Source organism: Rana temporaria, chromosome 11, assembly GCF_905171775.1.
Source record: "Rana temporaria chromosome 11, aRanTem1.1, whole genome shotgun sequence".
In the NCBI taxonomy this organism is placed as follows: domain Eukaryota; kingdom Metazoa; phylum Chordata; class Amphibia; order Anura; family Ranidae; genus Rana; species Rana temporaria.
The window spans coordinates 147045680-147072995 of NC_053499.1; the positions used below are offsets into that span (position 1 = coordinate 147045680).

The 27316-nt window shown below is 47.0% G+C and overlaps 1 protein-coding gene across 2 annotated transcripts in view; it reads right to left on the reverse strand.

Annotated features, from left to right (window-relative positions):
- The window catches only part of CIBAR2 (CBY1 interacting BAR domain containing 2), a 37546-nt gene that overhangs the window by 5786 nt on the left and 4444 nt on the right, over positions 1-27316 (reverse strand). The window contains exons 3-8 of one of the 2 annotated variants that reach the window (XM_040329394.1): positions 16756-16824; positions 16346-16447; positions 13850-13855; positions 9508-9531; positions 4235-4339; positions 1323-1436 (exon numbers count right to left, since the gene is read on the reverse strand). In XM_040329394.1, coding sequence (XP_040185328.1) covers positions 1323-1436; positions 4235-4339; positions 9508-9531; positions 13850-13855; positions 16346-16447; positions 16756-16824 — 420 coding nt within the window. The remainder of the gene's footprint in view (positions 1-1322; positions 1437-4234; positions 4340-9507; positions 9532-13849; positions 13856-16345; positions 16448-16755; positions 16825-27316) is intronic. The other variant, XM_040329396.1, reaches the window with a different exon arrangement.

Below are 27316 nucleotides of genomic sequence, written 5' to 3' on the forward strand. Positions count from 1 at the left end.
CCACAGCTCACCGCCATCACCCGCTGCCTGACCCCCCACCAAGATGGAGCAAGTGCTGGGCAGTCGACGAGTGGGCGGGCGGACGGGGGTCACAGTGGCTGCATTTGATGGTCACAGTGACTGCATTTTATGGTCACAGTGATTGCATTTGATGGTACAGTGGCGTTTGATGGGCACAGTGGCTGCATTTGATAGGCACAGTGGTGGCATTTGATGGGCACAGTGGCTGCAATTGATAGGCAAAGTGGCTGCATTTGATGGGCACAGTGAGGCTACAATTGATGGGCAAAGTGGTGGCATTTGATGGGCACAGTAGTGGCATTTGATGGTCAAAGTGGCGGCATTTGATGGGCACAGTGAGGCTGAAATTGATGGGCACAGTGAGGCTGAAATTGATGGGCAAAGTGGTGGCATTTGATGGGCACAGTAGTGGCATTTGATGGTCAAAGTGGCTGCATTTGATGGGCACAGTGACTGCATTTGATGGTCACAGTGACTGCATTTGATGGTACAGTGGTGTTTGATGGGCACAGTGGCTGCATTTCATAGGCACAGTGGTGGCATTTGAAGGGCACAGTGGCTGCAATTGATAGGCAAAGTGGCTGCATTTGATGGGCACAGTGAGGCTGCAATTGATGGGCACAGTAGTGGCATTTGATGGTCAAAGTGGCGGCATTTGATGGGCACAGTGAGGCTGAAATTGCTGGGCACAGTGAGGCTGAAATTGATGGGCACCCCCCCCCCCCCCCGAAAATTTTAAGCACCACCCGCCACTGGTGAGAGTAAAGAAAAAAAAAGCTTAGAATAATCTATCAAAATATACAGAATAATGTAATGACAGATAAATCAAACACATGCAGCCACCACATCTAAGGACTGGTAAGATGCAATATACTGGTAATACATTTTTTTTTATTTGTTTTTTATGCACTTTTATATGGAAAAGGGTGTTCCTATAGATTACCCACTAGAGGGCGTATGTTGCAGCATTTCTGTGCCTGGCGCCCCCTATAGTACGTTAATAATAGGAACATATGTCTGCCACCATGTACATATACACAGCAGAAGACTTTTGCTGAAAAGTATGAAGCTAAACAAGAAAAATAATAATTAATAATGTTATATACATACAACCTTTACTTTTAACATGAAAACAACTGGAATGACCTCAGCACAAGAGTCAACTTTTAAATTGTCTTGGAGTACCGAATCAAACATGAACCAGTAGGGAGCCATTTCAGTCCTGGGGTACAGTAAATGGTTGTATCTCATGCCCATCGCCAGGCTGTCTAATTACATTATATGACGCACATCGCTCTCACCTCCATGTCTTTCTCCAGGTCGCAGTCCTGCAGGCTGTGGAAGGCGCTGGTGTATACTTCAAGAGCCCGAGCGTGAAATATCATCTCAACTGTCAGGAAGTCCGAGAAGATTTTCTGGTGTTAAGAAAGGAAAAGGAGGATCGTAAGTGGAGGGGTCTGTACAACCTAAATACAGAGCTCCCAATTGTCCCCGATTTGTCCCTCTGTCCCTCATTTGTCCCTCATTTTGATCTGATCTATATAGTTGTATATAAAATGCACTTTTTATCTATCAAAATGTGTTTTCCAGCACTAAACCTTTCATCTGATTTCTAAATTTCTGCATTTGTAAATTCCAAAAGCCAATATAAAGGAATAGTAGAGGTAAAAAAGCACTTGTGGGTTTAGCCAATCTTGTTTTTTTGTACAATTCTGCCTGCATAATTTTGCTGATAGGTGTCCCTCATTCCAATCTCAAAAAGTTGGGAGGAATGTAAATGCCTGCTTCTTATAAACCCTCCCGGGATTGTGAAGTGGACCCTGGGGGAAATCTGCAAAGGGTGCGCAAGCTGTATTTGCATGCAGACCACCCGAAGTAATGCCCACATGATGCTGAGCCTCCATGTTTGTAACCCAATGAATTAAAAGGGCCGGCCAAGGACAGGGAGAAAAGTGCGAGATGAAGCTGGATGTCCTCCAGTCAGGAACTGTGGTGGTCCCTATCCGATTTGCTGCAGCTTCCAATGCACATTGTGAGAAGCACACAGTGTTCAATGAAATCAGAGGAAGCCGTTTCAATCTAGGAGAGGAGCCGGTACAACTGTGCAAGTCTGGAGGGAAGGCCTGGGTCAGATTTCAGCTATCCCTTTACCGGACCCATCTCAGTATGATTCCCGCTTTAAACATTAGGGGGCAGATTCACGTACAGCCGCGCAATTTTGTGCGGGCGTAACGTATCTGATTTACGTTACGCCTCCGCAACTTACACGGGCAAGTGCTGTATTCTCAAAGCACTTGCTCCGTAAGTTGTGGCGGCGTAGCGTAAATCACCCGGCGGAATTCAAATTCGGCAGGTAGGGGGCGTGTATCATTTAAATTAAGCGCGTCCCCGCGCCGAACAAACTGCGCATGCGCCGTCCGTAAAAAATATCCCAGTGTGCATTGCTCCTAATGACGTCGCAAGGACGTCATTGGTTTCGACGTAAACGTAAATGCCGTCCAGCCCCATTCACGGACGACTTACGCAAACGACATAACTTTTTCAAATTTCGACGCGGGAACGACGGCCATACTTAACATTGGCTGCGCCTCATAGACCCAGGGGCAACTTTACGCCGGGAAAAGCCTAACGTAAACGTTGTAACTTGACTGCGTCGACCGCGCGTACGTTCGGGAATTCGCGTATCTAGCTAATTTGCATACTCAAAGCGGAATTCGACGGAAGCACCACCCAGCGGGCAAAAAAAAAATGCAGTTTAGATCCGACGGCGTAAGAGACTTACGCCTGTCGGATCTAATGGATATCTATGCGTAACTGATTCTAAGAATCAGGCGCATAGATACAACGGTGCAACGCAGAGATACAATGTCGTATTTCCGTTGTGAATCTGGGCCTAGATGTCAGGAAACGACAAAAAAACTACTCTTACTGGAGGCATATCGGAGATATTACACACCATTATGACATTTATTATAGTCCAAGGGCCGGGGAATGTGTGGTTTACCCAACAGGCCCGTCTATGACTCCACTTATCTCCATTCTTATTTTCCCGTTATGTGATGGACATTCTAATTCTCACCCTCCAGTGTGCTGCGATCTGCTTTTTATCTGCACATTTTACCTTTCTCTGAAGAATGATAAACCTCCCGCACAGTGTCAGCCTGTGTCAGACAGAATTGTTTACTGACCCGCAATTGTCTGCAGTGTGTTTACTGCCAGGTCTAATTAATTCTACCCACAGAGACGTCAGACTGCTAAGAGTCCCTAATGTACATCTTCCATGGCTGTCACATTTGTCCTTACAAAAAAAGCTTTGTGCATGGAATCTGCATGTGAAAGCACACTCTGCTCCAGTCTGTGTGGGGGTCCTTGTCTGTCTGGCTGCAATGTGCTGACGCGGCAGCCATTGTCAGGAACTGGATCACCTGCTGGATCACTGTGGTTTCCCTGGGCGGAGGGTTGTAATTCCAGTGTCCTCCAGCGGGTGTCTCCCAGCAACCAGCAGACCCCGCTTATTAGTTTCCATCTGATGCTGGCTGCTGGGAGAGTATTTAGGTCCTCCCTTACTAAGTACTGCTTGTTTTCACTGCTGCCAGATTCTGATAGCAACTATGCTGTTCCCTTTTTCTATTTAAAATGGCCAGAGTCCCGATATAACTTGATCAATGAGTATTCCATGCTGTCTATCTACACACAATAAATACCTGAATGTCTTTAAAGAAAACTAGCATTGGGACTTTAAATGAGGCATATGAAAAATGTACGCCTCCATCCCTTTTGGATACAAAAAAGAGGGGAGATTTTGGGACTTTAGATGAGATGCGTTTTTAAGCAAACAGTAAGTATAAATAAAGTTGTAAACGTTTTTAATCAGCCTCACACTTACCACCCAAACAGCAAGCCAAATTCAATTGTCTAACTGTATATGTTAAAAGCAGAGTATTGGTTGCACGCATTTGCAAGTACATGATTAAGCTGCAGAGCCATCGACAAGGCTCTCTGCGTTCTGCAGGAACTCCGCTTATTAGTTTCCACCTGATGCTGGCTGCTGGGAGGGTATTTAGGTCCTCCCTTACTAAGTACTGCTTGTTTTCACTGCTGCCAGATCCTGATAGAAACTATGCTGTTCCCTTTTTCTATTGAAAATGGCTAGAGTCCCGATATAATTTGATCAATGAGTATTCCATGCTGTCTATCTACACACAATAAATACCTGAATGTCTTTAATTTTCTGCTCCTGGAAGGTGTCAATGGCCTCCTCTAGCTGTTGTGTGGTCCGGGCTGCATCCACTGACGCTCTCTGGACGTTGGATTCGGCCTGTGAGGATTGAAAGTCCCAAATCGACAATCAATTTCATATGAATACAGCTGCCCTGTCTTTATGTGTTGGGCAAAGGGCACCAACTGTGTTTAGAGCCTGCCCTCACCCCTTTCATTCTATACTGACCAACCCTACTGCCTGAGGACTAACCTACCTAACAGGAGGAACCAGGGTGGAGGAGCAGTGATGTCTCCAGTGGTCAGGTCTGCTGTTAGAAATCATGGGGCCCGGTATGGCCTTCCTGACGGAGTCCCCCAACCCCACCTACACCCCATGGTAGGGTGGAACAGCGGCACTGACTTTATCCGCCTACACCCCAAAAATGAAAGAAAAAAGTTCCTCCTCTGCCCCCACTTCCTAAGCTGCTCTTTTGACGTGATGGGGTCCAGGGAAAATAGGATTTTTGTACTCACCGTAAAATCCATTTCTCTGAGTTCATGGACGAACACAGCATCCTTTGACTGTAGGGTTATGCACCCTAAACTCTCCTGGAAGGAAGGTGCATAACCCTACAGTCAAAGGATGCTGTGTCGGTCCATGAAGGGAAGAGAAAATAGGATTTTTGTACTCACCGTAAAATCCATTTCTCTGAGTTCATGGACGGACACAGCATCCTTTGACTGTAGGGTTATGCACCTTCCTTCCAGGAGAGTTTAGGGTGCATAACCCTACAGTCAAAGGATGCTGTGTCCGTCCATGAACGGAAGAGAAATGTAGTTTAAGCCCTGGTAAGCAAAAAGGAGTGGGGGTGTGGTCTAGTAAAATCAATTTATTAATTTAAGCAGAGATGAACAATAAAGCTGCCCCAAACCCCCCTCTTTAGATGATGAGGCCTGGGCCCAGTACAACAGGACCAATTGAACTGCCTTATCAGAGGCCTTGGCACTAGGGGCCAGATTCACCAAAGAGATACGACGGCGTATCTCCTGATACGCCGTCGTATCTCTGTTTCTATCTATGGGACTGATTCATAGAATCAGTTACGCATAGATATCCATAAGATCCGACAGGTGTAATTGTTTTACACTGTCGGATCTTAGGATGCAGTACCGCGGCCGCCGCTGGGGGGAGTTCGCGTCGTAAACCAGCGTCGGGTATGCAAATTAGGAGTTACGGCGATTCCCGGCGGATTTTCGCGTTCGCTACGTCGCTGCTAGTCTAGTTTCCCGTCGCAAAGTTAGTCGTTGTTTGACCTGCCCTAACTTTACTCAGCAATCGTATTGCTGTTTAAAGTATGGCCGTCGTTCCCGCGTCGAAATGTAAAATTTAACGTCGTTTGCGTAACACATCCGGGAATACGGAAGTACGCTACGCGCGTCGCCGTTCGGAAAAATGACGTCACGGCGCGCAAAGCACAACGGGAATTGCGAAACTGAGCATGCGCAGTAGGTCCGGCGCGGGAGCACGCCTAATTTAAATGGCACACGCCCATTTGAATTGGCCCGCCAGCATAGTTTTCATTGCAAGTGCTTTGTGAATCAGGCACTTGCGATGAAAACTTGCGGCGGTGTAAGGTATCTACGATACGTTACGCCGCCGCAGTTCTATGTGAATCTGGCCCTAGGTGCCAGCCAGCTGCCTGTCATTTTTTTGTTGTTGCACTTGGCAACTGTCAGACAGGCAGAGGCAGCACGGGGGATAATCCAGGGAAGGACACATTGAGCTGATTACAGGCGGAGGGAGAGATCTATCTGATTAGCAGGAGAGATTACAACTTGTTAAAACAAACGCGCCACGCTCTAATGAGGGCTCGCAGGCATAATGAGATAACGCAGAGCACCTCCATGGGAATTAATGATGTCTAGACTTTCATAATAAGCGCTCATCTTCATAGAAGGGGCATATAAGGTGGACGACTTTGTACCATCTATACTTAACATCTATACTGAACAATACCCCATTATTGTGCTGACATGGTGATCACATGGCTTTGTTTATCAAGAAGGGTTTTCGTTGGGGTTCCTCTATTCTTTGATATATAAGGAGATATAGATATCCATCTCCAGAATATGGGGGGCAATTAGGACAGGTCCAAAATAGTCAAGAGGAGCTTCCAATATCCTCAGGGACCCCTAAAAGCCCATTGCACCCTTAAAGTTTACATTTAATCTGCTTACATTTTATATTTCCTGGTTCCTCCCCCATCAACATGCGAATGATATTTTTAAATAAAGTTTTTATGTTTTCATTACATGCATTATTATAGACCAAGTGATATCATAACTGGGTCTTTGTGCGTCTCTATGCAATGCAGGCAGGTCATGGATGGCGGGAGGGGTTGGCAGGGTGCACCCGGCCTTAGTACTCCTCTCAAGACCCCCCCCCCCAGCCCTGAAGCAAGTAGTGAGTGGCTCTTGGGAGGAGTTATGCAAATATCAAAATGTCTTGATGGGTGGGTGCCAGGCTGGAGGGGTGGCTGGTCATAGGCAGGCAGTATTTGCTTGCAGACCACCTTAGATACACATACTGAACCTCCATGATGGAAAGAACTGAAATCCAATGAATAAAAAGGAGTAGGCCAGGGACAGTGAAGGAAAGGGCTAGATGATGCTGGATGGGTGTTACTATGGCAGAGATGTCCAGAGAGGAACATGGAGGATGTCATTAAAGCAGAGATGTCCAGAGAGGAACATGGAGGGTATCACTAAGGCAGAGATGTCCAGAGAGGAACATGGAGGGTGTCACTAAGACAGAGATGTCCAGAGAGGAACATGGAGGGTGTCACTAAGGCAGAGATGTCCAGAGAGGAACATGGAGGGTGTCACTAAGGCAGAGATGTCCAGAGAGGAACATGGAGGGTGTCACTAAGACAGAGATGTCCAGAGAGGACCATGGAGGGTGTCACTAAGGCAGAGATGTCCAGAGAGGAACATGGAGGGTGTCACTAAGGCAGAGATGTCCAGAGAGGAACATGGAGGGTGTCACTAAGGCAGAGATGTCCAGAGAGGAACATGGAGGGTGTCACTAAGGCAGAGATGTCCAGAGAGGAACATGGAGGGTGTCACTAAGACAGAGATGTCCAGAGAGGAACATGGAGGGTGTCACTAAGGCAGAGATGTCCAGAGAGGAACATGGAGGGTGTCACTAAGACAGAGATGTCCAGAGAGGAACATGGAGGGTGTCACTAAGGCAGAGATGTCCAGAGAGGAACATGGAGGGTGTCACTAAGGCAGAGATGTCCAGAGAGGAACATGGAGGGTGTCACTAAGGCAGAGATGTCCAGAGAGGAACATGGAGGGTGACCCATCTACATTCCGCATTACTGTAGCTGCAAAACTGGAGACACATCGGGGTCCATTTAGATTAAAAACATTGTATTTTTACATTGAAGTACATTTATACAGTATCTAGACTAATAATCTCAGGTTAACCACCAATCAATAAAAATGTGGGAACCCTTGTCATCCACTGTAATACTAAAAGATACCAACAGGACAACCCCAGGGTTCCAAGGTACTTTGCCAAATAAATAAAAACCCAACCATATTTTTTTATTTTTCCCTACTCCATCTAAAACATAGAAAAAAAAAACACAATTTTGGTATTTTAATATTAATATTTGTTATTATATTATTATGTGTTAATTTATTATTGTTAGAAATAAAAATATTATTTTAAATTATAATATAATTATTAATTATATTTTTTGAACTAATTGAATTCATCTAAATGTTACAATTTTTAATATATTAGAATTTTGGTGGAAATAATCTGTTTCCTGGCTTTAGTGTTGCCTGATGTTTTTCCTTTAGGCCCGGTTCACACCTATGCATGTTTTAGTGCATTTTCAGTTTTGCAGAAAAACACTACGGTCCTTTTAACATGCTTTCCCATAGAGGTAGTTCACATCTCTGCATTTTATGGAAAATGCCAGGGATTTTTTTTTTCCGGTTTTTGGTTCCATGGACTTCAATGGATCAAAAATGTGTATTGAAAAATGCAAAATGCACCTGTCATATGCAAATTGCAACCTGCATAAGTGTGAATCAGGCCTTAATTCTTGCAGACAGATTCGCACATGAACGTATGATACATGGTCTTCTGTTCTAAAATCTACAGACATAAGCAACACAAGAAATGAATTCTACACTAATGGTCTCCAACCTGTGGCTTGTGGGTCACATGCAACACTTATCTTCATGTTAGATTGCCCAGGATGACCTCTATGCTCTGAAGCGGCCATCTTTTTGGAAGACCCTCTATATTAAAGCCCACATTCAGCCAAAAACATTTATTTCGGATAGAGTGGGGAAATAGGCTCTTTAAGGTCTTTAAAGTGGATGTAAGCCCACTCTCATCCTTTCTAAACTACTGCCATAGTGCTGATCTATAAGGATATAGATGCCTCCTGCATGTATCCTTACCTGTCATATGTCTCCCCTCTGTCTGTTATAAGAACTGAAAAACTGCAGATTCTGTGGGTGGGCCTGTTGTCCGAAGCTCGGGGGGTATAGTCATGATGTCAGTAGACTCCCTGCCTTCCTCTACACTCCCCTTGTCAACATGCATTTTCTCCTGTGTATTTCTTACACTTGATTTCTGCTATGATCCCTAACATCCAGTCAAAACCCAGAAAAGTCACCACGTCTTCAGCATTCCCAATCATGCTGAGGTGTGCAGCAGCCAATCCTGGGAGAGCTGGAGAAAAAAGGAGGAGGGGATCTGAAGTACACAGAATGCCTCGATTAGGCTTGTGCATGAGATATGTAAATCACCTGTCACTCACAGCAAGGGGGAAGAACTGACTCCTATTTCTCTGTGTGTCAGGATTTTATCTTACTGAAAAAAGGTAAGAGGTTTGCTCAGAGCTGGATTAACTCTTTGTGACAAGACTGGGCACAGATGACATGAAATCCTATACTGTACAAGGTGCAAGTCTTAATTAAAATATATTTTTTCGGGTTTACATCCACTTTAAAACAATATTTGCCTTCACTGGCCGAGTGGGCAGAGCCGTGACATCTAACATACAGATCTCATAAATGCATTGCCAAAAATTGAAGCTACAAAAGCAGAATTGCTGCTCTGAGTATTGATACCGCCATTCTTGGTGTGTGTCCCTGCTTCCTATGTCTGCCTGTGGCTCACAAGCTACGAGTTGCGGACACTGCTTTGCACAGATAACAAAGGGTGTTCTAGAGCCAATAGACCACATGGGGCATTACCTTGTTTTGAGCTTCACTGGAGGACTAGAATGCAACCACAAGAAAACACAAAAAGCTCTTTTACACAACTAAACAATACTTATATCACAAATTTCATATAAAATTCTGAGCAGATGTGATTGGTTATCACAAATTGCCATTGTATTACACTCCAGCCAAAACATTTTTTTAAAACCCTTGTTGGTTTTTACTTAGGATGCCACCAATCCCGCATCCTGAGTCCCAGTCCCATGGATGCTATGTGTACCGAACCATGCCCTGGGATCACACAGCATCAACCTTATTTAAATGACAGCACCTGCACAGTACCTTGAAAAAGGTATTTATTGCAGGAATCAGGGCCACATGTGGTCAGATCTTACATATTTCGGAGGAGGAGTCTGGGTAGGACTAACCTCGAAAGTGTGAGAAAAGGATGCTCCATGCATATTTAAAGGCTGGGTCTGGGTAGGACTTTACTGGAAAGTGTAAGTAAAGCATGGTCCATGCATATTTAGAAGTTGGGTCTTGCTAGGACCAGCCTGCAAAATGTGAGCGAAGGGTGGTCCATGCATATTTAGATGTGTGATCTTGGTAGGACCATCCAGGAAAGTGTGAGTAAAGGGTGGTCCATACATATTTAGAGGTTGGGTCTGGGTAGTACCCTGGAAAGTGTGAGTAAAGGGTGATCCATGCATATTTAGAAGTTGGGTCTGGGTAGGACTAACCTGAAAAGTGTGAGTGAAGGATGGCCCATGCATATTTAGACGTTTTGTCTGGGTAGGATCAACCTGGAAAGTGTGAATGAAGGATGGTCCATGCATATTTAGACGTTTTGTCTGTGTAGGACCAACCTGAAAGTGTGAGTGAAGGATGGTCCATGCATATTTAGACGTTTTGTCTGTGTAGGACCAACCTGAAAGTGTGAGTGAAGGATGGTCCATGCATATTTAGACGTTTTGTCTGTGTAGGACCAACCTGAAAGTGTGAGTGAAGGATGGTCCATACGTTTTTAGAAGCTGGGTCTGGGTGGGACCATCCTGAAAAGTGTGAGTGAGGGATAGTCCATGCATATTTAGAGGTTGGGTTTGGGTAGGACCTTCCTAGAAAGTGTGAGTAAAGGATGGTCCATACGCAGAGCTTTTTTTCTCAGAAAATAGGTGCAGGAACTCAACCACAACCCGTTTAGATTTCACAAACAATAGAAGGGTCTTAAAGGGGCATTAAATACCAGAATTGCATTACATACAGAGTGCAGAGTTCAGGGGGTTACAAAGCTGTCACTTGTAAACACAAAAAACAGACTTCTGTGTTTACAAGTGATTGTGGTGAGCAGGCACCAAAGGGTCTGAGCCAGAGTTGGTGGAACGGAGTTCCCCCTGAAAAAAAGCCCTGTCCATACATATTTAGATGCTGGGTCTGGGTAGGACCACCCTGAAAAGTGTGAGTGAGGGATGGTCCATGCATATTTAGAGGTTGGGTTTGGGTAGGACCAACCTGGAAAGTGTGAGTGAAGGATGGTCCATACATATTTAGATGCTGGGTCTGGGTAGGACCATCCTGAAAAGTGTGAGTGAGGGATGGTCCATGCATATTTAGAGGTTGGGTTTGGGTAGGACCTTCCTGGAAAGTGTGAGTAAAGGGTGGACCATGCATATTTAGAATCTGGGTCTGGCTAGGACTATATTGGAAAGTGTGAGTGAAGGATGGTCCATACATGTTTAGAGGTTGGGTCTGGGTAGGACCATCCTGGAAAGTGTGAGTAAAGAATGGTCCATACCATGCATATTTAGAGGTTGGGTTTGGGTAGGACCTTCCTGGAAAGTGTGAGTAAAGGGTGGACCATGCATATTTAGAAGCTGGGTCTAGCTAGGACTATATTTGAAAGTGTGGTCCATACATATTTAGAGGTTGGGTCTGGGTAGGACCATCCTGGAAAGTGTGAGCGAAGGGTGATCCATGCATATTTAAAGGTTGGGTCTGGGTAGGACTATCCTGGAAAGTGTGAGTAAAGGGTCTGTCCAATCAATGCTGTGTCCTGGGCCTTGTCCTGGCATCACACAGCATCAACGTTATTTGAATTACTGCACATGCGCAACAAAATAAAAAAGGCACTCATTGCAATGATTAGGGCCATGAGTGGGCAGTGCCTACATATTTAGAGGCTGGCTCTGGGTAGGACCAATTTGGAAAGTGTGAGTGAATGATGGTCCATGCATATTTAGATGCAAGGTCTGGGCAGAACCAACCCATAGAGAGGGAGTGATTTAGGTGTTGCCCGCTGCAGACCGCAGTTAAAAACAGAAACAAATTAAAGGACCAATGGGTCACGCAGAAAGCAGAGTGGCCCCTGACTTACATAAAGGATATGGAGGGAGTGAGATCACAATGGGACCTTTACAGATAAATTACTTAAAGGTGAAATGAATATTGATGAACAGTAAAAGAAGACTGTAACAAAGGTACTTTAATATTTCTGTCTGGAGATCAGCTTTAAGTTTATTCAGTTCCAAAAAAAAATTAAAAAAAATAAAATAATAATTTTGGAAATGAAATTAAACCCGCCAAGACGTACGGACAGGGACGTGTCATTATATCGGGTGATAATGAAAATATAACGGGTGGCAGATGAGAATTGCGCACCATTTATTGTTATTATCTGTTAATTCTCACCCCGTCAGCCTGGTGTCACAGGCACAGCGAGGACACATATGTCTTTATTAAGAAAAAAAAATTGCTATAAATAAAAAGATTAGCCTTCAGCTCTAGACAAACTTTTTTTTTTAAATTAAAGTCCAACGTTACCTTTGCGCTACGTTTTATAAATAATGGTTCAGATTGCTAGAATTTAGAAAAATGTCTCGCTGTGATACTCACCTCCTCTCCAACACTGTCACACCAGACTCATCACTCTGCATCCCAGCACTGCTCCACTTCTGGGGTAAATGACCCCCCAGTGTCATCATTTAATCCACATTCTGTGAACCCAGGCTGTTGGGGTCATAGAAATGCCCACTGGGAGGTGCATCATAAGGCTGGCAGCAGCTCACAGTAACACTGGACAGAGCAGTGCGCATGCCCACAGAAGAAGAGCAGTAGGGCATTAAAGTGAATCTGCACCTTATTCATCTGGAGAAATTTCCTCTCCCTTCCAGGTGTGTACTCAGGACAGGAAGTGAGGGTTAATTCCCCTCAATGAGTCACACATGGCATGGCCATGTTATGTATTGTCAGCTATGACCTGGTGACCATATTTGGTTTCTTAGTGAATACATTTATATCACTCGTACACACGATCGGACAAAACCGATGAAAACGGACTGAAGTTCAGTTTCATCTGTCCAAACCGAGCGTGTGGGGGCCCCATCGGTCAGTTATCCTTCAGTCCAAAAATGTTGAACTTGCTTTAAAATTGAACCGATGGACGCCTAACCGATAGGTCGAAACCAATGGTTAGTACGCAAAAGCATTGGTTCCAAACCCGCGCATGCTCAGAATCAAGTTGACGCATGCTTGGAAGCATTGAACTTCATTTTTCTCTGCACGTCGTTGTGTTTTACGTCACTGCGTTGGACTCGATTGGTTTTTGAACTGATGGTGTGTAGGCACATCAGACTATCAGTCTTCTTCATCGGTTAACCCAGGCACACCCTAATCACCCTGTGTAGCACAGATTTCCTCCTACCGCCCTTGCTCCCATCTTTCCCCCCGCAGCGCTTCCTGCTTCCCTCCTCTCCTATCGGCTGTTGCTGCTGGGATGTTTTAGGAGTGGGGAAGGGGCCAGTAAATATGTAATTTACTGACCCCTTCCCTTTCTGAACAAACATTGTGAGTGATCGGTAGTGTGTGTTTGGGCTTTGTGGTGCACACCCTAATGCAATAGGCTGCGCACACCTATGCATCACAGTGCAACCCCCTTACCTTATGCTGCTGCTGGGAAGAAGCTGGATGCATTGCTTGAAAGCAGAAAGTAAGGGTCTGGAGGAGGACCAGAGGATGGCTGGAGCTCTCCTGCAGCTTCAGGAGAGGTGCGAGGGCCACATGAAATGGCCTTGAGGGCCATTTCCTTGACACCTGTGACCTAGATGATGCTGGACGTCCTCCAGCAAGGAAATGGGGGGGGGGGGGGGCTTTCTAACTTGCTGCAGCTTCTAATGCACATTGTGAGAAGCTCCAGGAGAGGAGCCGCTACAACTGTACAAGACTGAAGAGAAGGCCGGAGCTTAGATTTAATGAAGACCAAACACGAGATTTCACAATCATCTTTGTTTATCTGTTGCCAGGGGCTGTGCGATGTTCTGCGGAAATGCAATCACTTACCTGCCCCTCCACAGACACTGAATGACGCACGCAGGACACTCACCTGAGACTGCGGGAGAGGAGTCAAGGAAAGATCTCGGAACACTCTGCTGATTACACAGGATTTGTTCCCCGGGGCACCGCTGTGTTCAGGTTTCCAGGAAACTGTTCTACCAAAACAGAGGATCTCAGCATGAAATATCAGCTGATCCGCTGTGATGAGGACACTCCTGATACAAACAATCAGAATAAAGAGGAAGTCATCTACTCCAAGCATATCTATATCCCCCCCAAAAAGAATTCTAGGGGCACGCAGGGCTGTCTTAATGAGAGGGCACACCTGGGCACTGCCCAGGGGCCCTAGTTGCATGAGGGGCCCCTGCACTTTCCCCAAAGAAGCTGGTCCTTGGGCCCCTCGCTGCCCCGTAATTGGGGGCCCCCATGATGGCCCTGAGAGTGATAGGTACACAGGGGAGGCAGTCTGCCTCCTACCTACTTGATGTCTGTTTACCTGCACTGTCATCATTGTAGGGGCCCCAGAGCATTACTTTGCCCAGGGGCCCATGATGCTATTAAGACGGCCCTGATAAGGGGGACGGGGAAATGTACCATGTGCTTATTGCTTACACTGGTCATCAAAGATAAAACATCTCAAATTCTATTTTTAAGAGAATTTTTTGAACATACATACATTCTCCCAGTTCCAATCCTACAATCTCATAGTTACACACCATCCATTGTACATTCTCTTGCATATAATGCTTTTCATCCAATGCATTTCTTGAAAGTCCATAGTTCCCAACTGTCCCAGATTTCGAGGGACTGTCCCCTATTTCTAGAAAAGTTCCTCTGTCCCTCTTTACTCCTCATTTGTCCCTCATTTGGGTTTGATCTATACAGTTGTACAGTGGACCCTTGGATTACCAGCAAGAGAATGCTTGTAATCCAAAGCACTCGCATATCAAAGCAAGTTTCCCCATAGAAGTCAATGGAAACGAAGATAATTTGTTCCGTATTGACTTCTATTGTATGCAATACCGCATGTGGCCAGAGGTGGGGGGGGGGTGGCGCCGGAGAGCCTCAGAAATACTCAGCTGAAGTCAGAAACCCTCGGAAAGGCCCAGAAACGCTCAGGATTGCACCGGTGCCCCCGCCAAATGCGGTACTGCACACCCCATTAGCTTGAATTCTGCTCGCGAGACAACACTCGCAAACCGAGTCATAATAAAAAAAAAAAAGTTGCTCGTCTTTCAAAACGCTTGTTAACCACGTTACTCGTTAACCAAGGTTCCACTGTATATAAAATGCACGTTTTAGCTTTCAAAAAGTGTTTCCCAGTGCTAAACCTTTCACCTAATTTTAAAATGCTGCATTTGTAAATGCCAAAAAACAACATAAAGGAATAGTAGTGGTAAAAAAAAGCACCTGTGGGTTTAACTAATCATTTCTTTTGTATAATTTGCCTTTAAGGGGCGTGGCAGGGGGTGTGTCCTATGCCTACATACTTTTATTAATAGGTATCCCTCATTCCCATCTCAAAAATTTGGGGGGGTATCTGATATTTGATATACCGTATTTATCTGCCTATATCGCGCACCGGTGTATAGCGCGCACCCCTAATCTAGACGTGAAATTCCTGGAAAAAATGTTTTTATTACTTACAGTTTTGGTGTCTTGCTCGGCGTCCATCGGCGGCCTTGTCGGGTCCGGCGTCCGTCTGCGGCCTTCGTGGTGTCCTCCCCGCTGCTTCCGCACTTTCTCTGAGCCGATCCCCGCGCTGTGTTTGAACGCCGCCACCGACATATACCGAGCGCAGTACACTCGGGCACGCTCGGCTCCTCTCGCATAACCGCGAGTGGAGCCAAGCCTGGCCTAGTGTACTGCGCTCGGTATATGGCGGCGGTGGCGTTCAAACACAGCGCGGGAAGCGAGTATCGGCGTATATCGCGCACCCACGATTTAGCCCTGATTTTAAGGGCAAAAAAGTGCGCGGTATACGCCGATAAATACGGTATGGGTTTTTTTGCAAGATTATCTATGTCATTAGTGCCCAGCCTGTGGCCCGAGGGTCTCATGAACATACCTCCCAACTTTTTGAGATGGGAATGAGGGACACCCATCAGTAAAAGTATGCAGGCATAGGACACACCCCTTGCCACGCCCCCTTAAAGGGGAATTATACAAAAAACAAGATTGGTTGCTTTTTTACCACTGCTATTCCTTTATATTGTTTTTTGGAATTTACAAATGCAGCAATTTAGAAATCAGATGAAAGGTTTACTTTAAGGTCCGTTTCCGAGGCTCTTCGGTGTGCCCCCCCACCTCTGGCTGCATGCGGTATTGCATGCCATTGAAGTCAATGCGAAACAAATTATTTTCGTTTCCATTGACTTTAATGGGGAAACTCGCTCTGATATGCGAGTACTTTGGATTATGAGCATTCTCCTGGAACACATTATGCTCGTAATCCGAGGTTCCACGGTAGAGTGTTGCATGTGTGGTCAATGTGTAAATCTGGGTGGAGGGTCCTGTGACACTCTTAAGCAATTAGAAAGGATACAATCATTTGTCGGTCGGATGGCGATCGGTGACGAAGCTTCTCCAGCTTCTGTAACTCTTTTATTTCCTTGTTCCTCACTGCATTGAATTTCTTGATTTCCGCCTGCAAGAGATGGAGACACTTGAAAGATATTCAAATAACACCAGCCTAAGCCCACACAGAAATATGTGACAGCAAAGCGAGCGCTATATGCCACATGCTATAAAACGGATTAATAGTCTAATAGAGTGACTGGCGGGTGGTAATTGCTGCCTCCTTGGAGCTTCTCTGGCATAGTTGCCGGTTGAGTTTCCATCCATATGGGAGTTTGGAGTGTTCCTGTCCATCTTTGTGTGGTAGTCAATGTAAGGACATATAAAGGACAAGAATCCCCCCACAAGGTGTGAACTTCCTTATGACTGTATACTCACTCGCTTGTCCTTGATCGAAACACCGTACATTTTCATTGGGTTTACCACTTTGGTTTCAAGGCGTTCCACCTGTAATTGAAAGGGAACAATTAGAGACAAGTACAACAGGTATCAACAACTAGCTGATGAGGCTTGGTCTGGGACTCGCTGCCATTGACAGCACACTAGACTGGCCCACTGGGCATCACTGTGCTGTGCAAAAGAAGCCCATCTACCTGCCTACAGAAGTACCCGGCGTTCCTGAAGGTACAGGGTTTGGGGCTGATCTGAGGCTTGAAGTGCATGCATTAAGTTGATCTGATATCTGAATTTAAAGCGGAGTTCCAGCCTTTTACGGTTTATTAAAAGTCAGCAGCTACAAAAAGTGTAGCTGCTGACTTTTAATAAACAGACACTTACCTGCTCCACGGTCCAACGACGCGGCCGCCCAGAGCTCCTCTCCTCTCCCCCCCTTTCCGCCGGCACCTCCATTTATAGTGTGGGCACCTGGCCGTGACAGCTTTCGGCTTCCACTTTTGGGTGGAACTTCGCTTTAATGCACCAGGGCTGGGGTGATCTGTGCCCTGAAGTGCATACACTGGGGTGATCGGAGGTCTGAAGTGCATACACTGGGGTGATCTGTGTCCTGAAGTGCATACACTGGGGTGATCGGAGGTCTGAAGTGCATACACTGGGGTGATCTGAGCCCTGAAGTGCATACACTGGGGTGATCTGAGGTCTAAAGTGCATACACTGGGGTGATCGGAGGTCTGAAGTGCATACACTGGGGTGGTCTGAGCCCTGAAGTGCATACACTGGGGTGATCTGAGCCCTGAAGTGCATACACTGGGGTGATCGGAGGTCTGAAGTGCATACACTGGGGTGATCGGAGGTCTGAAGTGCATACACTGGGGTGATCGGAGGTCTGAAGTGCATACACTGGGGTGATCGGAGCCCTGAAGTGCATACACTGGGGTGATCGGAGCCCTGAAGTGCATACACTGGGGTGATCGGAGCCCTGAAGTGCATACACTGGGGTGATCTGAGCCCTGAAGTTCATACACTGGGGTGATCTGAGCCCTGAAGTGCATACACTGGGGTGATCTGAGGCCTGAAGTGCATACACTGGGGTGATCTGAGGCCTGAAGTGCATACACTGGGGTGATCTGAGGCCTGAAGTGCATACACTGGGGTGATCTGAGGCCTGAAGTGCATACACTGGGGTGATCTGAGCCCTGAAGTGCATACACTGGGGTGATCTGAGCCCTGAAGTGCATACACTGGGGTGATCTGAGCCCTGAAGTGCATACACTGGGGTGATCTGAGCCCTGAAGTGCATACACTGGGGTGATCTGAGGCCTGAAGTGCATACACTGGGGTGATCTGAGGCCTGAAGTGCATACACTGGGGTGATCTGAGGCCTGAAGTGTATACACTGGGGTGATCTAAACCCTGAAGTGCATACACTGGGGTGATCTGAGCCCTGAAGTGCATACACTGGGGTGATCTGAGGCCTGAAGTGCATACACTGGGGTGATCTGAGCCCTGAAGTGCATACACTGGGGTGATCTGAGGTCTAAAGTGCATACACTGGGGTGATTTGAGCCCTGAAGTGCATACACTGGGGTGATCTAAACCCTGAAGTGCATACACTGGGGTGATCTAAACCCTGAAGTGCATACACTGGGGTGATCTAAACCCTGAAGTGCATACACTGGGGTGATCTGAGCCCTGAAGTGCATACACTGGGGTGATCTGAGCCCTGAAGTGCATACACTGGGGTGATCTGTGCCCTGAAGTGCATACACTGGGGTGATCTGAGCCCTGAAGTGCATACACTGGGGTGATCTGAGCCCTGAAGTGCATACACTGGAGTCATCTGGGTGTAGCACCCTCCTAGTTAGGCTGCTAGGTAAATCTAGTTTCTCCACTGGCTCCACTGTAGTGAGTGGACTGGTTGTTGGTCGGTTGGGTCTGATATAGATTCCCGAGCTAAGAGATGTATTGCTTTCCCCTGTCACTGGAAGACAATTCCAGAGCATAGGGAGGGAGATTCAAATATTCAGCTAAATATTCATCATGCCCTAGCCAAACCCTGGAGAGGGGCATACAGAAGGTGGATGAGGAGGTGATAAATATGCAGGAAGCCTGAGCAAATTGTTGTTGTCTCATCAGTGAGGGTTCCAGTCTCCTGGGGGTCTGCTGCCTCTTGGAGATAGCCAGAGAGACAAGGAGACTGCTGATGGGACTGAGGGGCTGAAAAAAATTGCCAAAGTACCCTTGCTGAAGGTCACTGTCCCTGAGTCCCGGACAGAAATAGGGATCCTTATCTCCTTCACAGAGTAGCAGACAGCTTCTGGGACACTGTGAGCTTCACTGGGACTGATAGTTGGGCAACTGCCAGAGGGGAACCAGTTGGCAGAGGTTGCTTTATGGACTGCTGTTGCAGGGAAGTTGACATCCCAGACACCTCTTCCATAACCGTGTAAGGACGAGGCTCCCTCCCAGCAATCCGGGCTCCTCCTCCGAGGTGCGCACCCCCCCCCCCCAAGATGGGGAAGGGACTCCTGCTGTGATCAAGCCCTCCATTCTTCACATCTCCCAGCCAACAACTTCCCTCCAGTGGGCTGGACCTGAGCTTAAGGATTTCTGCTCCCTGCCAATTCCAAGTGGAGATTGGTCAGGGCTCCTCACATGAGCTCCCTGTCACTCCAGCTGTCAGCCCTGCCCCTCTTCCAGAACATTCTCCCTGGAAGCAGGGGAGGCACCCAAGAACTGAAGCACAGGTGGTCACACCCACTGCTACACTAACCACTCCTTGCCCCAGATCAAAACAAGCAGGCCTACCTAAATTTACCTGCCTGGCAGCTACCACACAAAAAATCCTGACCTCTGGCACCTACCTATGGTAGTCGGTCCTACAGGAAGATTAGAGAAAAAACCCTCTCCTGGTAAAGTTCTTCAGCAAAAAATCCTAAAAAGACATCCCCTAGACCAGTGATGGTGAACCTTGGCACCCCAGATGTTTTGGAACTACATTTCCCATGATGCTCAACTACACTGCAGAGTGCATGAGCATCATGGGAAATGTAGTTCTAAAACATCTGGGGTGCCAAGGTTTGCCATCTCTGCCCTAGACTGAGCCTAAATAGTCCATGTGTGTGTGGGACTGTGCTTGGGTGACCAGCAGTCCCTGTAGTATTTGGGAGAACCTGTCTATCTTTACCAGGCCCTTCAGGGGTGAGCACTGTATTTTATGCAAAGGAGCTTGCCAGGAGTTCATGCATTGGGACCGATCTGAGGCCTAAAGTGTGTGCACTAAGGCAGGGCCGATCCTAGGGTCACAGGCGCATGGGTGCAGAAATATTTCTGGCGCCCCCACATGGGCGTCGTCATTTTACTAACTCCTCCCCTTTACAAATGTTTCTATGGCAATGACTCAACCACGAAGTCTTCATTACCCTGGGATCCTTACATGATCTCTTAACAATAAACAAAATACAGGAAGAGAAGCAAAGTACTTTATTGGGACCTGGAGAGGGGCCTCTGTGATGGACACAGAGAGGGCTTCTGTTAAAGAGTCTGTTAGATGTTCGGCGCCCCCACCTCTGCAGGCGCCTGGGTGCAATGCACCCTGCCTAGGATCGGCCCTGCACTAGGGTTGATCCTGATCCGAGTTGAAGTTCATGCATTGGGTCTGTTCTAAAGGTCTAAAGGGCATGCAGAGGTGAGCCGTGAATGGGGAAGAGGGTGTAGAGGTGAGTTGCAGATAGGAGGGCCATCACCTTGCATCAAACTCAACCCAACTCCATAGGGGGAAGAGGAAGCATTAAATAAAAGACACCCAAGGGGTCACGGTGGGGGCAGGAGTGGTTGAAATGCCCCATATTCTTGCATTCATGTCTGTGCCCAACACCTCTTGTTTACCAGACATTAAGTCACGTAGCGCATTCGCTAGCTTGCCCGGGATTTCAAATCGGAGGCAATTGCCGTCCAGGCTTTGGAAACACTCTTCAGCTCATGAGGACCGTTGATTAACGAGTAAATAATTATCTCCCCAGCGGTCTCGTTTCCAAGAAGAAAAAAAAAGGAGCCTAATTAAGAAGGTTCCTAGTCATTCCTCACCTTCATCTCTCCCTGATCCAAAGATCATTTAACTGGCAGCGCCGCCTGGCTCATTAGCGCTACTCGGTTCTCCAAATTACCCGGCAAAGGTCAGGTTTCCATGGGCGGGAGATGAAAATCGTTCCAGGCAGATAATTGCTTTGAGGACTGAGCAGATCTGAATATGAAGATAAGAAGCGATAGACGGAGGAAGCAGAGAGCCTCTAGTAATTGACTTCCAAAGAGGACGCGGTTCTACGACCTTCTCTCTGATACTGGAATTGGCTTTGAAGCCTTGTGAGCCAACCGTCGCCTTTTATCACCGACGTTCCCTTAGCAGCCGGGGAAAAAAAAAATGTTGCGGCGGTAAATAATGAAAAAATATGGAGACGTCAGTCGTAATCGGGCAGCAAATTGCGGCTTTCATCTCAGGCGGTCGCTGTTCCTGTAAAGCAGGCTACTCACATCGAGCTCGGTACTCTCTATGGCATAACTCCTTAAAATATTAAAACAGTTAAAGCTGAACTCCAGGCAGATAGAAAGGACACATAATAATGCATTTTCTGTAATTAATATTGCATCTTTAAATGTAATTTTAATACAAACAATACAAGCTGTCTAACATAGGCGTGCGCACAGGGTGTGCCCAGCGCGCTCCTGAACCCTGCACTCTGTACGTAGCACCCTCCTCAGCTCTGCACTCTGTACGTAGCTCCCTCCTGAGCCCTGCACTCTCTACGTAGCTCCCTCCTGAGCCCTGCACTCTCTACGTAGCTCCCTCCTGAGCCCTGCACTCTCTACGTAGCTCCCTCCTGAGCCCTGCACTCTCTACGTAGCACCCTCCTGCACATTACAGGTAGCGCACTCCTGAACCCTGCACTCTGTACAAAGCGCACTCCTGAACTCTGCACACTGGATGTAGCACCCTCCTGAGCCCTACACTTTGTACGCAGCACCCTCCTGAGCCCTACACTTTGTACGCAGCACCCCCCTGAACCCAGCACTCTTTATGCAGCACCCCCCTGAACCCTGCACTCAGTACGCAGCACCCCCCTGAACCCTGCACTCAGTACGCAGCACCCCCCTGAACCCTGCACTCAGTACGCAGCACCCCCCTGAACCCCTCAAAGCCGGTAAGAGCAGCAGGGTCCAGAGGGGTGGCCAGGATATTTGAAGTTAATTCATTTTCCCTTTAAAGGGTGAACATACCCTTTAATAAAATGCCTTTATTTTGCAGCTTCATTCTGTGTTCAGAATTTGTGTTGTATCCCATGGCAATGGAAATACACACCTCTGCCGGAGGGTAGACAGACATTGGAGGAAGTTTGGAATGGTATTTAGTAAAATCCGTAACACTCCTTATTATACAAGTCAGTGATTTTATTTTATAACAGACAAAGGGATCTATTAGCAAAGCCTCTTCTGCATGACGCATGGGAAAAGGTCAGCGTGACTTATCCTGCGTAATGCGCCACGACTCAGATGCAAAGCTTATTCTGCGATGACAAACTCACATGCGGCCCCCATGCATCACGCATTAATGTGCTTCAATAGCTTTCCCAGCCTATAATGAAAACAAATGGCCACCATCGACCTGCAGCCTCTCCGCAGAAATGAGGGATAATACAATAACATCATGACGGGGAGATTTTTCCTGCTAATTCCGCACAGTGGTGACAAATGGAAGATTTGTGGTGTGTGGAGGGAGCAGAGCCGAGCCGCAGATACCCAAAAAGCCCAAATAAAATGGTCAGTTTTAGCCAGATGGACTGTCATATCCAGGGCCACCATTTGTAATCATGGGGCCCAATACAACCTTAATGACAGGTCCTCCCCCAGGACACACTCTATGAAACAGAACCTGCCATTACTTGGCCCCCACATACACTCACCGGCCAATTTATTATGTACACCTGTTCACTTGCTTGAAAACACAAATTGCTAATCAGCCATTCACATGGCAGCAACTCAATGCATTTAGACATCTAAACGTGGCGAAAACGACTTGCTGAAGTTCAAAACGAGCATCAGAATGGGAAAGAAAGGGGATTTAAGTGACTTTGAACGTGGCATGGTTGTTGGCGCCAGACGGGCTGTTCTGCGTATTTAAAAAACTGCTGATCTACTGGGATTTTCATGCACAATCATCTCTCGGGTTTACAGAAAGTGGTCCGAAAAAGAGAAAATATCCAGTGAGCGGCAGTTGTGTTGAGGAAAATGCCTTGTTGAGGTCAGAGGAGAATGGGCAGGCTGGTTGGAGATGATATAAAGACAACAGTAACTCAAATAACCACTTGTTACAACCAAGGTATGCAGAATACCCCACTAATTGGTGTAGCGCCCTCTACCATAGGTAGGTGTTAGAGGTGAGGATTTTTGTGATAGTTGCCAGGCAGGTGAATTTAGGCAGGCCTATGCTGCCAGCTATCTGGGGGCAGGGAGCGGTTAGGGTAGCAGTGAGTGTCACCACCTGTGCTTCAATTCTTGGGTGCCTCCCCTGCTTCCAGCCCACTGGAAGGGAGTTGTCAGCTGGGTGAAGCGAAGAATGGAGTGTTGGACTGCAAGCAGGAGGCACGCCTCGGCGGAGGAGCTCGGAAGCTGCGAGGGAGCCTCATTCTTACACGGTCAGGGACATAGGTGTGCGCAGCCTATTGCATTAGGGTGTGCACCCCAAAGCTCAAACACACAATAATGCCACATGCTGTCACAGGGAGGAGGCTCTGATGGTGGGAGACAGTTGATTGGGAGCATATTTTGTTACATCCTAAGTATAGGTGTAACGTGTTCCTACAGTTGAACCTAGCCTTTAATATAATGGGGGCATTTACACTGGCCACTGGCACCCCAACCACCCACCTGGTGCCACCCCTGGATAATGCTGATGCACATGGGGTGATTAGGGTGTGCCCAGGCACACCCGGCACACCCTGTGCGCACGCCTATGGTCAGGGAGGAGGTGTCCCGGAAGCTGGAGTAGTAGTCAGCACCCATGTCCGGTTAAGTTCTTCACCACGGACTCAGGGCAGGAGAAGGTCGTGAGTGAGGCACAGTGGATATCTGGCAGGGGCATGCCAGGGGAGCTGGGTGCAAGGCCAGAGGAGAGACTGCGGGGTTTTGTGTCAAATCGATGTGGCCTGCGGGCCCAGGATTTGCAAGTCGGGCTAGCTGGGATCAGTAGACCACCAACTTTCTAAAAGCTGCTAAACTCTAGGCCACCAAGAAGGGGTACTGCAGGCCCCTGGCCTACTCGTAATCAGCAAGTTCAGCAAGCGCCTGGGACCATTCACATACCCCCCAACCGTCCCGGATTCCGCGGGATCCTCCCGGAATTCTAAGTGTGTCCCCTGGTCCCGAGGACTAGACTAGATTCCTGGAAAACAGGGCCCTGGGCGCGTCATTATGGGGGGCGACATTCCGTGCCTCCATGCTTGATTTCCCCCGCCATGTTTGGTGTCCGGTGCCTGGCCTGTGATTGGGCGTATTGGCGTCATGTGCGTCGTGGGGCTGGCCTGTCTGCGACGTCTAGAAGTCCCGCCTCCGCACATGACCGCTATACGCCCAATCACAGTGCGGGAAATACGGACCATGGTGGATGATGGTGGTGCAGGTGGAAGGGGGTGCTGCAGGTGGATGGCGCTGGCGGGGATTCGGAACAGAGGTATTTGCACAGTTGGGGGAGAAACACCCCCCCGCTCAACAACTCTGATCCCCGCCCCCCCCCCCCCTTCGGTTAACAAGATGTCCCGCATTGGATTTATTAAATGTTGGGAGGTATGCATTCAGAGTGATCCCTGGAGTAGTGTGAAGGTGATGGGGAGGAGAAACTAGCATTGCACAGTGAAGTTTTGTGCAGGAGGAGAAGAGTCCTGGGAGTAACGGCCTGCAGGAGTTGATGCAGAGGAGGAGCAACGGCCTGCAGGAGTTGATGCAGAGGAGGAGCAACGGCCTGCAGGAGTTGATGCAGAGGAGCAACGGCCTGCAGGAGTTGATGCAGAGGAGCAACGGCCTGCAGGAGTTGATGCAGAGGAGCAACGGCCTGCAGGAGTTGATGCAGAGGAGCAACGGCCTGCAGGAGTTGATGCAGAGGAGCAACGGCCTGCAGGAGTTGATGCAGAGGAGCAACGGCCTGCAGGAGTTGATGCAGAGGAGCAACGGCCTGGAGGAGTTGATGCAGAGGAGCAACGGCCTGCAGGAGTTGATGCAGAGGAGCAACGGCCTGCAGGAGTTGATGCAGAGGAGCAACGGCCTGCAGGAGTTGATGCAGAGGAGCAACGGCCTGCAGGAGTTGATGCAGAGGAGCAACGGCCTGCAGGAGTTGATGCAGAGGAGCAACGGCCTGCAGGAGTTGATGCAGGGGAAGTGACTGCGAATGTTAGAGTCCATCAGTTCTTTAAAGCTCAATTCATTCAACGATTCTGTAACTATGATGGCAAAGTGATCTGTCCTATGGGCATTCCATATCCCTTTTCCCCAACCAAGTTATATCCCCCAAATAAACAAAAACAAACCAAAGCAAAATGACTGTTCATTGTCTGAGGTGATATATGGAGCTCTGGCAGCAGGGTGATCTGGTGGATGATAGTAACTAGTAGCAACCATCCGCTACATTGGTAAGCATTACACCTGAGTCAGCCTGCTAAAATACCACAGTCACAGTATATGGGAGACATGCTGGTACATCGTTATCAGATTACGGGCTTTTGTTTTGGATAATGATTTTATGGTAGCCCATAGCAAGCTTGCTTTATGTAACTGCCTAGTGGAAAATGTGTTACAATCACTAAGTCCACCTTTTCCAATGGGCATTTTTATTTATATTCAAGGATATTCTAATAGAATTTTTAAGACATTCTTAGTATGTCCGCCATATAGTTTATTTCCCATGCCGAATATTGTTGCTTAATTGAAAAATCGAGGTTTGGCCATTTAGTTAAACTTTATATATGGCAGCTGAATTCAAGATGAGGCTTGGTTATTTAGTTTAATATGGTCACTAACTCCAAAATTAGGCTTGGCCATCTATTACATTCCAGAGGTGGCCATTTTGACTCAGACATGAGGCTTGAATACCAGCCATCTTTTCTTAGTTGAACTTCACATATTTTAAAAATAGCGTGGCGACAAGTGTGAACTCCATGCCCCAGATTACGTCAATTCTGACAAAATACGTAGGGCGGAGTCTACGCTTGAGACGTCGGCATCCCCGCTGACCCCGTGAGGCTGTCGGGTTAAATTCCAGGGATTGATACTTATGCCGCGTACACACGGCCGGACTTTCCATAGGGAAAACCTCCGTCGGAATTTCCGACGGAAAAATAGAGAACCTGCTCTCAATCTAAGTCCGTCAGAAATTCCGACAGCAAAAATCTGATGGAGAATACACACGATCGGAATTTCCGATGAAAAGCTCACTTTGGACTTTTGCTGTCGGAATTTCTGATCGTGTGTACGGGGCATTACTGCATATGCCTGTTTAAACTATCTTAATGTGAGTAGTTGGTGTTTTTTTTTTTTTTTTATCTACAATAAATTTTTACATACAGTATTACACTATGGGAGCGTTTCTATTTTTGTACCCATGATATGCTGGATTAATTGTCCACTATTCCATATGAGCGGGTTTTCTATCCTAATGCCGCGTACACACCATCACTTTATGTGATGAAAAAAAAACGACGTTGTGAAGTAAAAAAACAACGTTTTTGAAACTTCATTTTCAAAAACGACGTTGCCTACACACCATCGTTTTTCTCACAATGTTCTAGCAAAGCGAGGTTACGTTCACCACGTTTTTCCATTGAAGCTCCCTTCATAACTAGCTTCTGGGCATGCGCGGGTGTAAAAACGTTGTTTTAAACGTCGTTTTTTGCTACACACGGTCAATTTCTGTGAAGTAAAAATCAACGTTTTGGAAAACGACACATAAAATTGAAGCATGCTTCAATTTTTTTTTGTCGTTTTTCACAAGACATAAAACGACGTTTTCCCCCCACACACGGTCATTTAAAGTGACGTTTTTAAAAACGCCGTTTTTTTTTTCATCACATAAAGTGATGGTGTGTACGCGGCATAAGGGAATCAAAGACTTTCACTTTGCAGGATGTCTTTTCATACTGCCCTTATGGCCCTTATAACTTATGCCGCGTACACACCATCACTTTATGTGATGAAAAAAAACGACGTTTTGAAAAACGTCAATTTAAAAGAGTGCTGAAAAAAACGACGTTTTGAAAAACGTCAATTTAAAAGAGTGCTGACCGTAACCTCGCTTTGCTAGAGCATTTTGAAAAAACGATGGTGTGTAGGCAACGTCGTTTTTGAAAATGAAGTTTCAAAAACGTTGTTTTTTTACTTCACAACGTCGTTTTTTTTTCATCACATAAAGTGATGGTGTGTACGTGGCATTAGAGTCCACTCTCTCTGGTAAGCAGCCATTTACATTACATGGTGGAGGAGCACTGCAGGGATTCACTTGTTG